At 41.0% G+C, this 17,762-nt stretch overlaps 1 protein-coding gene across 5 annotated transcripts in view; it reads right to left on the bottom strand.

The window, feature by feature from the left end:
- Positions 1–17,762, bottom strand: part of PLCB4 (phospholipase C beta 4) — a 335,443-nt gene that overhangs the window by 129,589 nt on the left and 188,092 nt on the right. For all 5 annotated transcript variants that reach the window (XM_075596024.1, XM_075596022.1, XM_075596021.1 and 2 more), the window contains 2 exons: positions 8,862–8,941; positions 2,403–2,456 (listed from right to left, as the gene is read on the bottom strand). In XM_075596024.1, coding sequence (XP_075452139.1) covers positions 2,403–2,456; positions 8,862–8,941 — 134 coding nt within the window. The remainder of the gene's footprint in view (positions 1–2,402; positions 2,457–8,861; positions 8,942–17,762) is intronic.

The following is a 17,762-nucleotide window of genomic DNA, read 5'->3' as shown; positions in this document are numbered from 1 at the left end:
TCTCATTATGTGGACCCCGAGTACCGCGTTATAACAGGGTTCAGCTGGATATACAAAAACCGATCAAGAGTGATCAGCACAAAGGGACCCGTATTATTGCACTCAACCAAACATAAGTATTATATATATATATATATATATATATATGTGGAAGATATAATATCTAGGCAATGAAAATGAACACTAAACTCAGTGATACACCATGCTGAGAAGGGTAATTGCAGTTAAAATAATACTGGAAAGGAGAACATTATCTATCATAGACTGCAGATCTCAGCACAACACTTTTGCTGCCATGCTGCCACTACTGTTTTTATTTGCTTTGACCTCACTTCTTTTCAAAATACGCACTTCTTTCTACCAGCGTCATTACAGTATGTCTCTAACTCTATTCATATATCTCTATCTCTCCTTCCTTCACCACTTCTCGATTCACATGAACTCCTTTCTTACCTGCGTCCTCTGACACTACACAGCTATATCCCCTGCACTAAAATACACTCCTACAAATCAGCTTCACACATTCTCTTTCTATCCATGATTCTTCTCCTTGCTTCTGGGGATATCTCTCCCAATCCTGGTCCCTCTCTTATTTCTACATGCGCTCGTCCTTGCCTCCCACATGCAACATCTACTCCTTCTGGTGCCAACCCCTCTAACCTCATACCCATCCCCTGTCACCATCTCTCCTCTCTTCCATTCTCCTGTGCCCTTTGGAATGCTCGCTCCCTTTCTAACAAGTTCCTGTCTGTCCATAACATCTTTTTCTCTCACTCTCTGCTCCTATTTGCTATAACTGAGACTTGGCTCACTCAGTCTGACTCTGCTCTGGAAGCTGCCCTCTCTTATGGTGGCATTTCTTTCTCCCACACTTCGCGCCCTGATGGCAGAGGTGGAGGCTTGGGGCTCCTGCTCTCCTCTCTGCAGTTACTGAACCCTTCCTACTTCTCTCTCTCTTGCTCTTCCCTCCTTTGAAGCTCACACTGTCCAGATTTTCTCTCCTCTCCCTGTCCACGTGGCGGTCATCTATCCCCCACCTACCTCTACTCATTCCCCTTCTATCTTTCTCTCTCACTTTGAATCCTGGCTCTCTTTCTTTCTCTCCTCAGACTCCCCTCTTCTTCTCCATGGGGACTTCAACTGCCATATTGATGACCACTCTCTCCCTTGGACTTCCTGCTTTCTCTCTCTAACCTCTTCTTTTGGCCTTCAACAGTGAACTGCAGCCAGCACCCACAAGGATGGCCACTACCTAGACCTGGTTTTCACTAAAAAATGTTTCTCTCTCCGAATTCTCCATTTCCCGTTTTCCTCTCACTGACCATCACCTCATCTCATTTTCTCTCTGTCCTGTTCTCATCTCCTTTTCCCTACCTCGTCTCTGCAGAAACCTGCACTTTATTAACCTACCAACTTTTGAGTCCACTTTATGCTCCTCCCTCTCCTCTCTCAGCTCTGCTTCAGACCACAACAACCTAGTCAGGAACTACAACTCTGCCCTATCCTCATCTCTTGATCTACATGCCCCGTTTTCTCTCTGCCGCTCTCGCCCAAATTCATTTTTTTGTGCTGATACAAACACGCCATTTGTTAATGTCGTACTTCATTAGTGTGGCAGGTCCATGGCACAATTTTGGCCCAGATCTTTAGTGCGCCGTTATTGATTTAACGATGCGCTAACTTAAGTTTACACATCGTTAAGTGGCAACGGGAATCTTCACAGATCAATAACATGGAGTTAAGTGCTTTATCTCTGTTTTAACTTTGATTAAACACCTATTAAGGGTCTGGATGGAAGTAACGCCACTATTGGAGTAAGACCGACTTAACGCCATGTTATTTCAAGTTAACGCAAGGCAGCAATAACTTAACATATTGTTAAGCCTATACTAAAGAGACGGATAACTATTGTTTTGCATATAATTAGCTTTGTGGATTTGTGTTAACCTCAGGGAACATGATGTCTGTTACAGAGTTTGATAACATGAGCCTGGATTTAACATTGCTTTGTGGATCTGGGCCTTACAAGTCTGAAATCAAATATCAGAAATACAGCTCTAAATGGAATAAAAAAAATATTTGAAAACAAGTTACCTTAAAAGGAAAGCAACCTGTTCTGTGGTGGGGGAGGCACGGTTAAACCACCCACCCCACCCCATCCACATTTTTTGTTTAATATATTATTGTTTTACCAGATTTCCCATTTGTTTGGAGCAAGTTTTTATTTATTTTTTCGTGAAATGCAAAATCAAGAACAGTCATTGTGCACCTACGGGCTCATCACGCTGCATTTATGTGTCCGATTCCTCATTGTGAGGCGAGAAGTGAGTTGCAAAGCCAACAAAATAATCTTATGGACCTTCCCACATTTCCCAGACATTATTTCCTTTCAATATTCTTACCTTCTAACTGGGATCTTTCCATTTACATTTGTGAGAAATGTCAGTTTCATCCAGCTAAAAGAAGGGACAAAAAATACTGCAATCACGTATTTACAAATGTATTTCAGTATCCTGTGACACACATATACATCTACATCTGAACACAGACATTCAATGGTCTTACACGGTCACTGGCAAGTACTGTATGACTGGGAAGATATTTCTTGTTAGTGCAAAAAATGGAGCACACGGCTCCACAAAATTGATTACTTTTGCAGATCTAAACATTCTTTAGTATGCAGTATTGAGATATTTAGCTACAAAAGCTGTTTGTTTATATTTGTTTATATAATTTTTGAGCGCCACTCTTTGATATATTTGTTTTTCACTTATACTTTGAAGCAAAAAAGAAAAGAGAATCAGCACAACCTCCGCATAAACCCGGGCAAATACATTTCTGGAGGTTGTGCTGGTCCTCAAGGGTCACCAACTGTTCAGGTTTTAAGGATATCCCTACTTCGGCACAGATGACTCAATTAGTAGCTCAGTCTTCGACTGACCCAGTTGTGCTGAAGCAGGGGTATCCAGAAAACCTGATCTGCTGGTGGCCCTTGAGGACTTCCGTTGGTTTAGTCATTAGCGCTTTTCCTGTTCCTAGTACTTGGAAGCAAAATGCTGCCTTGTAACGCCAATAAGATGTGTTCCGTGCATTCTAATTTTACAACGATGAGTACTCTTTATTTTCCATCACTAGTGTAACGCACTGCAGCATGTGGATTTATTACATTCCTAATAAAAATGTGTGTGCAAAACATACACAGGGACATTTCCATTGGATTTATTTCAATATTTTTTCATCATCATTGCTAAATCTAATACTATTGGTTTCCACTGCAAGCAGTATGATTAGTTTCAATCAGCACAATTAGTACATTGTGTTGATAAGGCTGAAATACTGACTTTGTTTGTGTGCATATTTCCTTTTTTTTCTTTCTTTTTAATCTAGTCAGAATCAATGTAATTTTACACAAGGAACTCCATGGTTATGGAGATATTAAAATGATGTAGCCCTTGTGTCAGAACAAAATATATGTCTGCACTTTCCTTCACAAGGAGTGAACAGTAATGCTAGTGGATCTCACAGTGTAGGCAATATCTATGCATCTTCCTGATCTCCTAGTGTTATAAGCAATATTCACTGAAACGACAATGCTTCCAATTATGTAAAAAGACAGTGTTATGGAAATAAAGTCACACTGATAGTAAAGGGATTTATCTTGCGTATAGTCCCATTAGATCCTATATGTTATGCATGGCTTGCTCACTGCAACATTTTAATTGGAATTACAGTGAAACAACAAAATGACCACAATGTCAATTGATGCCTGCATTAAGACAAAAATAAACTGCTACCAAAACAGCAAAAATATCATCTTTATCTAATGGTCACCATCTTACAAAGAGATCAGGTCAGTTTCTTGAAGCAATCACTATTAATTGTAATCGCATTTCTTTAGATGACCCAAAGCAATCATGTGATAAAATGTTATACAGTAGCATTTGAAAAATGTTTCAGCTACCGCTGATACATACTGCCCTCTCTCACCCATTATTAAATACTGCCCTCTCTCACAAATTATTACATACTGCCCTCTCTCACACATTATTGCATACTGCCTCTCTCACACATTATTACATACTGCCCTCTCTCACACATTATTACATACTGCCCTTTCTCACACATTATTACATACTGCCCTCTCTCACACATTATTACATACTGCCCTCTCTCACACATTATTACATACTGCCCTCTCTCACACATTGTTACATACTGCCCTCTCACACATTGTTACATACTGCCCTCTCACACATTATTAAACACACGTAATCGCACATTAGGTCGCGCATTTTGCCGCAGCCAAATCAATGCTGGCATTCGGTGGCAGAGGAACCCATCACCGCTACCACTCCGCTACTGGACACTCAGCCGCCGGCAGTTTCGCCAATAAGGTAAGTTAATGGGTTTTAGCAGTTAGTGTAGGGGGTTAAGGATAGGGGTTGTAGGGTAAGGGGTTAGGTTTTAAGGGTAGGGGATTAGGGTATGGGTTTAGGTTTCTACGGGTTGGAGATTAGGGTAAGGAGTTTAGGTTTTTAAGGGTTGGGGATTAGGGCTTAAGGTTTTTAGGGTACGGGTAGCATTAGTATTAGGGGTTAAGATTAGGGGTTTTTAGGGTAAGGGATAAGATTAGGGTCTTACCTTGGTGGCGAAGCGGCCAGCGGAGAGATGTACCAGTGGAGAGGTGCATGGGGGCTAAACACTAGCAGCAGTTTGTCCTAGACCATTAAACACAGGCATACAAGCATATTGTATAATTCATTGCTCACTACCTTTATACAGTTAGGTCCAGAAATAATTGGTCAAGTTTTGTTATTTCGGCTGTGTACCAAAATAAATTCAATTTACAGTTAAATAATGAATATGGGCAAAAAGGGCAGTCTATCAGCTTTAATTTGAGTGTTTTCACATCCAAATTGGAGGAAGGGTTTAGGAATTACATCTCTAATATGTAGACCCCTCTTTTTCAAAGGACCAAAAGTAATTGGACAAGTGACTCAAAAGCTGTTTCATGGACAGGTGTGGGCTATTCCTTCGTTATTTCATAATCAATTAAGCAGGTAAAAGGTCTGGAGTTGAACCCACAACATGCGATCAAAGGAGTTCTGAATGCAAGTGAAACAGGGCATCCTTAGGCTCATAAGCCTCAAGAATAGAAAGGCCAGATTAGACTTTCCCAAACAATATCTAAAAAAGCCAGCCCAGTTCTGGAACAGCATTCTTTGGACAGATGAAACTAAGATCAACCTTTACCAGAATGATGGGAAGAAAAAAGTATGGAGAAGGCTTGGAATGGCTCATGATTCGAAGCATACCACATCATCTGTAAAACACAGAGGAGGCAGAGTGATGGCATGGGCATGCATGGCTTACAATGGCACTGGGTCACTAGTGTTTATTGATGATGTGACAGAAGACAGAAGCAGCCGGATGAATTCTGAAGTGTATAGGGATATATTGTCTGCTCAGATTCAGCCAAATTCAGCGAAGTTGATTGGACGGCGCTTCACTTTACAGATGGACAATGACCCAAAATATACTGCGAAAGCAACCCAGGAGTTTTTAAGGCAAAGAAGTGGAATATTCTGCAATGGCCGAGTCAATCACCTGATCTCAACCCGATCGAACATGCATTTCACTTGCTGAAGACAAAACTTAAGGCAGAAAGACCCACGAACAAACAACAACTGAAGACAGCTGCAGTAAAGGCCTGGCAAAGCATCAGAAAGGAGGAAACCCAGCGTTTGGTGATTCCATGCATTCCAGACATCAAGCAGTCATTGCCTGCAAAGGATTCTCGACAAAGTATTAAAAATGAACATTTTATTTATGATTGTGTTAATTTGTCCAATTACATTTGAGTCCCTGAAATAAGGGGACTGTGTATGAAAATGGTTGCAATTCCTAAACGTTTCATACAATATTTTTGTTCAACCCCTTGAATTAAAGCTGAAAGTCTGCACTTCTATTGCATCTCAGTTGTTTCATTTCAAATCCATTGTGGTGGCGTACAAAGCCAAAATTATGAAAATTGTGTCAGTGTCAAATTATTTCCGGACCTAACTGTATATTGTTCTATAATGCAAACCTCTACATTGTTTTTACCCATTTCTTTCTGTATTTTTCCAGCAATGCATTGGTTTGCCCATCTGGTAGCAAATGGGGTTAACACACACTCACACTTAATATCATACATCAATTACTGTATGTCATTTACACACATTCATGCCCTGACCATCTCAGACACGTTCATTTTCTCCTTTTCTTTTTAGGCAGAATTTGAGCATGTCAACAGATGTGAGTAATGTGCAGTATACCTCCTCAATACACATACTCAAATTCTAACAGTGCCCTTCACACATATCAAAAACCTTCAACTATTACTTTATTTTCAACTGTGTGGCCATAATGCACATGCTGTCTTTTTCAAATTACAAAGTCTACTTATCAACTTTACACTTCATAAAGCTTGAAATGTTTGATGTAAATGACACTTTGTAGGAATATTCATATATACAGTTCCGAGAAAAAGTTTGTGAACTCCAATGATAATTACGGAAATTCCATAGTTTTTCCATGATAACCTTCTTGAATCAAAACCAGTCTTTTCTTAAATAACCAATAGGGTTTATATTAACCAATTCCATGTCTTTGACAAACAATGAGTAATTAAGAGTCAGGGCATATGCAAAAGTGAAACCCTGGTTTTAGCAGCTAAATGAAAGGGGATAATTAGAATAAGGTGTTTAAATAATTATGTAGATCTTAGGTGTGAGTTTGGGAGGCAACATCCTATATAATGATCAGAAACTTTGTGACGTTGGTCTTCACCATACAGGTGCTTGGAAACATATCATGCCACGATCAAAATGAATCTCTGAAAACCTCAGAAAAGCAGTTATTTATGCTCATCAGTCGCGAATGGGTTACAAAACAATTTCTAAGGATTTGGGGCTCCACCAATCCACTGTCAGACAGACAGTCTACAAATGGAGAAAGTTCAAGACCACAGACACTCTACCCAGGAGCTGCCATCCTACTAAAATCTCTCCAAGAAAAAACGGCAAATTATCCAGTAAGTCACAAAGAACCACAGAGTAACATCTAAAGATCTGCAGGCCACTCTCGCCTCGGCTAATGTTAGAGTTCATGACTCCTATCAGAAAAAGACTGAAAAAGAATGGTGTTCATGGAATGATAGCCCGGACAAAATCTCTGCTCTCTTAAAATAACATTGCTGATGTTTGCCAAAGAGCACATAGATGATCCAGAAGACTTCTGGAACAATGTTCTCTGGACAGACGAGTCAAAAGTGGAACTTTTGGCCTCAATGAGAAACGTTATATTTGGCAAAAATCAAACAGTGCGCTCGAACAGAAGAACGTTATCCCAAGCGTCAAGCATGGTGGTGGGAGTGTGATGGACCTGGACAGCTTGCCATCATTGACTGAACCATGAATTCTGCACTGTATCAGAGAATTGTAGATGAAAATATGAGGCCATCTGTCCATGAGCTGAACCTGAACCGAATGTTGGTCATGCAGCAAGAGAATTATCCTAAACATACAAGCAGATCTACAAAAGAATGGGTGCAGAAGAAGAAATTCCGCATTTGGGAATGACCTAGTCAAAGTCAGGATCTAAACATCCATCGAAATGTTGTGGAAGGACCAGAAGCGAGCTCTCCATTCAAGGAAGCCCTCAAATGTCACTGAGTTGAAGCAGTTCTGTAAGGAAGAATGTGCCCAAATTCCTCAAAACCGATGTGAGAGACTGACCAGCAGTCACAGGAAATGGTTAGTTTACGTTATTGCTGCTCAAGGGGGTGCAACCAGGTACTGAATCTAAAGGTTCATATACTTTTTCATACATGGATTCTCACAACATTTCAATAAATGTTGAAAAAGTATCATGTTTGTGTGTCATTTGTTTGATCAGGTTATCTTCATCTATTTTTAGAACTTGGATTCACAATGTTTTTCTTGTCACTGTGTGTGTGTGTGTGTGTGTATGTGTGTGTATGTGTGTATGTGTATGTGTGTGTGTATGTGTGTGTGTATGTGTGCATGTGTATATATATATATATATATATATATATATATATATATATATATATATATCACAAATGTCCGCTCACCTAGTCATGTTACAATATACTTTGACGAAAAACTCTGTGCAAGTAATTTCCAGGAATATTGTTATTTTAATTTTTCAAAACTGTGCCCCTTGAAAACTTGCTGAAACTTTTTTAGTCTCCACTCTCCCATCAATGCACTCTATTTACTCCATTTCCCCCTTCAGAGGTTTTATAAATCAAATCTTACAATTTATAACTGACCCTTAACCACCATGAAATTGTATGATGCACAGACCGTTTGTCATTCATATCACTTGCAGTGTTTCTATATTCCAGGGGTGGGCAACTCCAGTCTTAAAGGGTAACCAACAGGTCAGGTTCTCAAGATATCCCTGCTTCAGCACCGGTGGCTCAATCCGTGGCAAAGACAAAGACTGCACATTCTGTGCTGAAGAAGGGATATCCTAAACCCTGTTGGTTACACTTGAGAACTGAAGTTGACTACCCCTATTCTGTAGGGCTGCTGCACCACAATCATGTCATAACCCGTATCTGAGCATAGCGCATCTCCACCTATGATGCCAATGACTATATTTTTATTTACTTTATTCGGCTTAGTCATTGAAATGCAACTGTGAGTTTAAAAACAAAAACGCAAATATATGTAGCTCTGTGTTACCCATCATGTGAATAAATGTAGAAGCCAGTTTCTAGTTTCTAAATAAGGCACATACATTCACATACAATAAACGGGACAGCAAACAGACACATAAAGGACACTTACTGTTTTTTGAGACATGTCATTGGACTGACGTTGTTGGCTCTAAAGTTATGCGTGATAGATCTTAGCCCTTCTACCCATTGCTGAAAGACATACAAACATAGTACAAATAAGGGGAAAAAGCACTACTTTTAGGACATACAACCAAAGCGAGACTGTTTACAGATTACTATGCGGTGGAAATGTTACAGTACAGTTTGTTCATGTACAGTACAGCTTCTTGGGAATCTTACTTCAACCTCTGAGAAAATGGTGGATGCAAACGTAATACAGACACTTCCCTCCCAAAACACATCCTTAACTCCCTTCTAACAGACAGAACACCCCGGGGGAGTGTAACTAAATTCGTCTAAATTGATCTTTGTCATGTGATGAATGTTGCATTTCTGAGGTAATCCCTCTGATGCCTTTTTGTCCAACATGACAATCTGTTGTGATGTGAGCAGTTGTGTAACCATTACCTCGTGTCATGCAGGCCTCTATGAGACTGTAAGAGGCATTACACATGCACCCGGGACCCTCTTTTAGCTTATTTTGGAGCACTAAGCAGGCAGCTTTAGGATGTGTATCTGATAATGCAAAACCAGAAAATCAGGTCTTTGAAAGATCCAAGCATTTCCATTTTCTAAATGGATGTTGAAAGAAACTAGTCATTTAGATGAGTGTGCAGATAGCAAACTGTATTTAAATCTGCTTTGAGAACTAGCTGTACTTTGCTCTTCTGGGAAACCTGCAGTAAAAAAATGTATTCATGTGGTCAGGAAAGCCAGAATTTTAGCATTGTATTATTTCAATGCTGTTTGTGAGTCCCCCCGGCATGGAAGGGAATTCCTGTTCTCTTGTGAGAATAGCTGGAAGTTTGTGTTACTAATGGAACTCGTTTAAATTACGAATTCAATATTGTTCTATTCAACCTTTGGGTAGTTTCAGGCCCTTATAAAATACAGGTTTATTCCAATCCCCTAATCCCTTCACTGCTGGAAAGATTGCTGTATTGTTGGCCATTCTGGCTGCAAAAGGGTGAGAGCATTTACAGGAAAGCATTTATGAGTCAAGTAAACGTTGTACAATATAAAACACGGTGCAATTAAAAAGAACACAAAGAAAACAGTCAACCAAACAACACTGCCTATTTCTTGGAAGAAAAACATAGATACATAAAATGTATTTATAAGATAAGCACAAACAAACAATGACCAATGTACCTGTTGCAACTATTGGCAACCCAGGCTATTTACACATGTACTGTATGTATGTATGTATGTATGTATGTATGTAAATCTTTATTTATAGAGTGCCATCCAGGTACATAGCGCTACACAGCAGTAATACACGTGACAGAATAATGTAACACATAATGGGAATAAGCGCTTCAGATGAAAGTAACATTAGGAAAGGGATTCCCTGCCCCGAAGAGCTTACAATCTAAGTGGTAAGTAAAGAGAATTTACAGAGACAGTAGGAGGGTGTTATAGTGTGTGTGTCTGCAAGGGGTTGAGGTCACTGCATCTGAGATCTAGAGTATCAGCGGAGCTAATCATATGCTTTGTTAAAGAGGTGTGTTTTAAGAAGGACCTAAAGGTGGAGAGAGAGGTGCCAGTCTGATATTGAGGGGAAGGGCATTCCAGAGGCGAGGTGCAGTGAGTGAGAAATGTTTTAGGCAGGAAAGGGATTTAGATACAAAAGGGGTAGAGAGAAGGCATCCTTGAGCAGAACGCAAAAGTCGGACAGGTGTATAATGAGAAATTAGGGCCGAACTGTAAGGAGGGGCAGAAGAGTGTATATATATATATATATACATATAGACTTAAAAGTCAGGAGGAGCATTTTGTAAGCGAAACTGAGTTTAATTGGAAGCCAGGAGAAGGATTTCAGAAGGAGAGACGCTGAGACAGATTTAGGAGAGAGTAAAGATTCTAGCAGCAGTGGTTAGGATAGATTGTAGAGGAAGACAGGTGAGAGACAGGAAGGCCGGACAGCAGGAGGTTACAATAATCGAGACGGGAGAGAATGAGGGCCAAATTAGGGTTTTAGCAGTAGAGGGATAGAGGGACATTAAAAAGGTCCCTAGTGCACCTTAAAAAGAAAATATATCGGACATTAAATTTATAATCCTCATGCATTTATAACGTTGTAAAACAAAATGGGAAAATCTTGCCCCTATTATTTATTTCATTATTTGCCTTCCTCTTGAATTGATAGAAGTATAACTTTGTGTCAGTCTCATCAACGATTCTAATAATTGTGCTTCTCAGACTTGAGGAAGAGGGTGGGGTAGCCTGTCCTTTCCCCCGTGTGGTAATATAACAAAGGCAGGATAAGGAGTAGGTAGTCTGATAGCTTTTATTGGACCAACAGATAGTTGATGAGTTACAAGCTTTTGACTCTTACAGAGTTCATCATCAAGTTTCTCAGATTTGGTAACATTGTGAGGTTTTGATTGGATTGACATTATGTGAGCCACAATAAAGGTTATTTCACAAATATAATAATCTACGGTATTTATTATTTGAGTGCGGTGCTATTTCTATTTTTTGTTAGAAGAAATACATTTGTATGATTGCACAGAAAACTCAACTTAATGGGAATGCAACAATGAAATTAGGAAGAAGTGTAGAAAAGTAGCAAGAATTTGTGAACACTATTAACTTCTCTCCCCTGGGAGCTACGTGAGGGGCTGTATTAAGATACTCAACACTATTATATAAGGGCACCATGTTCATTTTTAGGAGGTGGTAATTCTTTGCATAAGTGGCCAAGCAGCCACCTTTAATCACAACAAAAACAGTATGCGGAAAAGGATCAATCCTCGTTACTCGCGCTATGCTTTACATTTGTATTACTTGAAATGTGGCACTCTTGAAGGACATTTGTCCCGTTCATAGCCCTGGCGCCCTATTTGTAGGAGACCATAGCCCCTGTTACTTCCGCATGTTAAAGAGAATAATATGATAACTGAAATATGAGAAGAATAGGCTCCGCTACTGAGGAAGTTCTGATTGGGGTGTGCTGTTTTTATCAGCCCTCCCCATCGACGTCACGACATCATGTTAAGGTAACCTGTGCTAACTTAATACACTGCTAGCCCAATTCTTATGAGGTAAGTAACGGCCATTCTTTTTGCATATAATAAGCTTAGTGGATACCTGTTAAACTCAGGGGAAACAACATCTGATACCTATTTAGGTAACGTCATGTAATTTGAGTTAGCTCAGAATTAAGAATAGGTATAATCTGCAGATTTGATTTCAATTATGTTCTAAATTAAATAATTGTTGCATGGAGATAATACACGTTTTTATTTTCATAAAATGGTAAAGTCTTTCTTCTCACTCACACTTTAATAAATGTATTTATTTATAAAATGTTTAACAGGAAGTAATACATTGAGAGTTAGCTCTCGTTTTCAAGTATGTCCTGGGCACAGAGTTATGACAAATACATGGTTACACATACATAGTTACATTAAGTGAGCAGGGTTATACATTATATACAGGACATTCCATGCACAGTAAGAGATAATGTTACAGGTGTATGTAACAGTTACAGACCAGATTAAAATGTGAGACAGCTTCATTTTTTAAAGAAAAAAATGAAAATGAAAAAAAAACCTGTGACGCACCATTGAATCAACAGCAGTAAGACCAACATGTTTCAATCAAACTGAGCTTTCTCAAGGTCCCTAATTTAATTTTCCAATATTGGACACCCCCAGGCTAATACCCTCCCATATTTGAAATACAGGATATACAAACTAGGCACTTGATCGGCTTCTTCATTTTATATACAGGCATACCCCGTTTTACGTACACTCGCAAGTACGTACATTTTTTAAAAAATTGCACCTTACCCCGTGTGCGTACGTGTGCTTCGCGAGTACGGACACCAGGGGGCGGCGTGCGCGTGCTGCAGCAGTGTGCACTCTCTTTCTCTCCCCAGCTCTTCCGTTCCCCCGGCTCCCACAGCTCTTCCTTTCCCCGGCTCATCCTCTCTCGGCTCTTCCGATCACCCCCCTCTCTCCCCGGGGGGGGGGGGGTGATCTGAGGGACATGGGGGGGGGGGTGATGTGAGGGACATGCAGGGAGGGGTGATATGAGGGAGATGCAGGGAGGGGGGGTTGATGTGAGGGACATGCAGAGGGGTGTGATGTGAGGGACATGCAGGGGGGGTGATATGAGGAGATGCAGGGGAGGGTGATATGAGAGACATGCAAGGGGGGTGATATGAGGAGATGCAGGGGAGGGTGATATGAGGGACATGCAGGGGGGGTGATATGAGGAGATGCAGGGGAGGGTGATATGAGGGACATGCAGGGGGGGTGATATGAGGAGATGCAGGGGAGGGTGATATGAGGGACATGCAGGGGAGGGTGATATGAGGGAGATGCAGGGGAGGGTGATATGAGGGAGATGCAGGGGGGGTGATATGAGGGAGATGCAGGGGAGGGTGATATGAGGGAGATGCAGGGGGGGTGATATGAGGGAGATGCAGGGGAGGGTGATATGAGGGCGATGCAGGGGAGGGTGATATGAGGGAGATGCAGGGGGGGTGATATGAGGGAGATGCAGGGGAGGGTGATATGAGGGCGATGCAGGGGAGGGTGATATGAGGGAGATGCAGAGGAGGGTGATATGAGGGAGATGCAGGGGAGGGTGATATGAGGGAGATGCAGGGGAGGGTGATATGAGGGAGATGCAGGGGAGGGTGATATGAGGGAGATGCAGGGGAGGGTGATATGAGGGAGATGCAGGGGAGGTGATATGAGGGAGATGCTGGGGGAGGTGATATGAGGGAGATGCAGGGGAGGGTGATATGAGGGAGATGCAGGGGAGGGTGATATGAGGGAGATGCAGGGGAGGGTGATATGAGGGGTGCTGGAGGAGATATGATTAAGTTTTTACCCGTGCGGCCCGATTTTTTTAAAATATGTATTGGGGGGGGGGGGGCTCTTTTAAAAATGTACTGAGGTGGTGGGGGTCTTTTAAAAATGTTGTGGCGGGGGTATTTTTAATATGTATTGGCGGGGTGGTGTTACATGTATTTAGAGGGATGTTTTTTTGATATGTATTTTGTGGGGGCACTAGTAAGAAAAAATCAGCTGACATTAAAGATTTTCTTTCTATAAAGCCTACTGTATTTATTTTGGTTACAAATGCATTATTTACATCAGTTATGCACGTATATGATGTTTGCAGTACAGTACATGCATCGTAAAGTGGGAAAAAAGTAGTACTTCACTTTAAGTACATTTTCACTTTACATACATGCTCCGGTCCCATTGCGAATGTTCAAGCGGGGTATGCCTGTATATATATATATATATATATATATATATATATATATATATACGCGTTAGGACGTTAGGTTGCGCGTGTTGACACCTCACGGAAGTCCTTTGCATAGCCACGAGGAAGCCCTGCCATCTGTATTGGAAATATAGCTCTTAATACATCCAGCCTAATTCAAGGGGACACTCACTGCAGTGTCAAGTAGGATGCCCCTACAGCCTCTCCAGCCCGGTTAGGGCGGTGTGTGTGGTGGAGGTTTACATCTGATTTTCGTCCAGGCTCCATGCGGTTGGATGCGGTTGGATCCCCAAGTGCTGTGAGTGTATCAGGACATCTGCTTTGTGCAACTTTGTTCCATACTGCATTACTTGGTTGGGGGACACTATCCTTATAGCGATGAGGACTTCTGCTGACTTTTGATAGTGATGTCATTACGGTTGAGATTATATCTCATAAACGCCTTTTTATTCAGTCATCTTGTGAGTGTATGTCCAAGTTGGCTTTTTTTTAAAATTTATTGTATTAAAATACCAACAGTATTATGCTATGGAGCTTGCGCTTGACAGAATCCCTTTCTGCAGTGGAAGTGCTGTGTGATAATGGTGAAAGGTGAGGTTGCAGACCTGTCTATGACATGCAAATGAGCATACACTAATATTTCCATTTGCTATGATCAACAGTATCAAAAGCCTTTGCAAAATCTAGGAATACTGCACCAGTGAGTTGTCCCTGTTCCATTCCACACTGGATTTCATTGCAAACTTTTAGCAACGGTGGAGTGTTTGGGGCGAAAGCCAGATTAGAATTGGCTAGGGAAATTTGTCTTGGTATAGTAATTGCTTATTTGGGAGTGGACACATTTTTCCATGACTTTGGATAGTATTGGGAGAAGAGAGATTGGACTGTAGTTTGAGACAGTGTTTTTGTCCCCACTTTTGAAGATTGGGACAACTCTGGCAGTTTTCCAGGTCTTAGGGATATGGCTTGCAGACAGGATAGAGTTGACTATGGAAGCAATTGGTTTGACAATGGCTGGGGCACCAAGTTTTAGGAACTTAGATTGCAGTAAGTCAGGTCCAAATTGGCTGCTTAGTTTTAATTTGAGGAGCGCTTGTGTAATCTCCTCTTCGGATATTGGGACAAATTGAAATTTTCGAGCAGTGTTGGGAGGAGGTGGGGCTATGGGGATACTCACAGAATGAGGTTCATGTTTGTGGTTTGTGTTGCGTTTCGCTAATAAGTTAGTAGCATTCCCCACAAAGTATTACTTGAATGCATTCCTCCTTAATGATATTACATAGTTGTTGATGGCTAAAAGGCTGGAATATATTGTTGATAACCTTCCAGAAGTTAGCTGGGTTTGATGTATTCTGGAGGAGATTATCAGAGTAATATTGTGCTTTTGCGAGTCTTGTTTGCCTTGTGCACATATTCCGCAGGCATCTGTAGTTATTAAGATCCTTGGTAGTGACAGTTACTTTGTAGCTTTGCATGCAGTGTTCAAGTATATACCAACCTGATATTTGACGTTCATAAAATGTAATAGTGTAAAAAAGTTAAAATTTTATATTCAGTAGATCCCACAGTTAGAACTGAAATATACTGTAAATGTGTCTACAGTACATGTCATAACTTAAAGAACCACTAGGGGTCGGTATATATGCAAAGATACCTTAAGGAAAAATGATCTGTGAGGAATACAACAGAATATCCCTATGTAAGAGATTTTTCTCACTTGACAAAGACAACTTTTAGTGATGTTTTCATCAATAAATTGTATTTTCTTTCTTGCCCGGTCGCAAAGCTTGAGAAAAGTATTTAAGCAAGTCAACTTATAATAAAGCCATAGTCATGGTTTCGGTTTTGCAGAAAGGGTATTACCATTAAAGACTTGTTCCTGCCAATCTTATCCTCCCACTATAAAACCCTACTTTGAGAGAGTCAATAAGTAACATATCATTTTCAATCAATTAGAAAATCGACGTTTTCATTATGGAAATATTCAAGGGAGAGACACTGGTTCCAATTACGCTTCCATTTGGTTAAGATTGCAAAGATGAAACGAACGTGTGTTCGGCGGAGTTCCTGAAGAATGAGTTTGGGGACAGGAGGGTGAGCTGCAGAAAATGACTGCAGACTGGCGCAATGCTTGAAATTTGGTCAACTATGGCAGGGTGCACATCTCCAGTCCTTAACCCCCCCAACAGGTTGGGTTTTCAGGATAATCCTGCGTCAGCACAGGTGGCTCAATCAGGCCCTGCTTCAGCACAGGTGGCATCAATCAGAGGCTCAGTTTTTGACTGAGCCTCTGATTGAACCACCTGTGCTGAAGCTGAGGTATCCGGAAAACCTGACCTGTTGAGAAGGGGGGGGGGAACTTGAGGACTATGGCAGGGGTGCGCAAACTTACCATCATGTGCCCCCCTTCCTCCTCTCCCTTCGGCTCACGCCCCCTACCCCCCCCCCCCTTGCACGGCTCCGGCGTCAAACGACGTAACGGGGCTGTGTGATGCCACGTTACCATGGCAATATGATGTCACGTGACCCTATGGCGTCATTTGACGCTGATTGATATGGAGACGCGTCGTTGGAACCAAGGTCAGTTAAGACGTTATAGAGGCCTCACGATCCCCAGCATTTAATTTAAATGCCTTCAGGTAAGTGCGGGGCCTCTGTAACAGCTGCATCCCCCCAGAAAATCTAGCACCTTCGGGGGGGGGGGGGGCGCCCCTCGAAGCTGTGGTACTGTTCTACAGACTCTGTTTGGTATGCTGTACAACTCTCTATGTCGTGTCATCCTTGTATGTAACAACAGCACCAATCACTGGAATGGTTATCCTGCATCAGGATGGTTTCCCCTGAGTTAGACATGGAGTTTACTTTTTCTGCTTAATATGCTAAGTTGCACAGAACTCAGCCTTTGCTGTGTAAAAGTAAGTTCCAGAAAGTAAACCTGTTTACAGACTACAGAAGAAGTGGGGTGCTCTTTAATTTCATGCAGGTCTCACTTCTGGAATGCTCTCCCAGCTTCACTTGAAGTCCCCAAAAGCCTTCAGCACTAGCACACTACAGAATCTATGTCATTATTCATTCCCTCTACTGTCTTTTTTTTTTTATTATTATTATTGGTATCCCAGGAAATGTTTTAAACACAAAAACTCAATGCATCTTTCCTTTTCCTTTTATGTAACAAATATTTTAGATTGATAAAACAGGTATGTATCTTAAGAGCACAGTATAGCTACAGAAAATGTGTGATGGCAGACACACCATATACTTTATGCAATAAAAATAATATGAAGCAAGAGTGCCACTAATCCTCTAATTACATCAACTTTGTGGCTTACACAAAAAAAATCAAGTGAAACACAACTCTCAACATTCCTACTAATTAACAGTAACACATATCTAAAACAAATACAAAATCATAGCATATTAGGTATATATAAACCATTCATAAGGATGCACAGTAGCACAACTTCCGCTGTTATTTCTTTGGTTTGCTTTCCTCTAGATCAATGTGAGTATGGTACGAGTATGTAAACCAGTTAGCAAATTAGCTTTACAAAAAGCCTGTAAACCAAGGGATAAACAATACATTTCCACTGGTCTGTGG

The sequence above is a fragment of the Ascaphus truei genome, chromosome 4 (assembly GCF_040206685.1).
Source record: "Ascaphus truei isolate aAscTru1 chromosome 4, aAscTru1.hap1, whole genome shotgun sequence".
Lineage (NCBI taxonomy): Eukaryota > Metazoa > Chordata > Amphibia > Anura > Ascaphidae > Ascaphus > Ascaphus truei.
The sequence above is the reverse complement of the archived record's forward strand: the minus strand, read 5'-3'. Positions and strand labels throughout refer to the sequence as shown.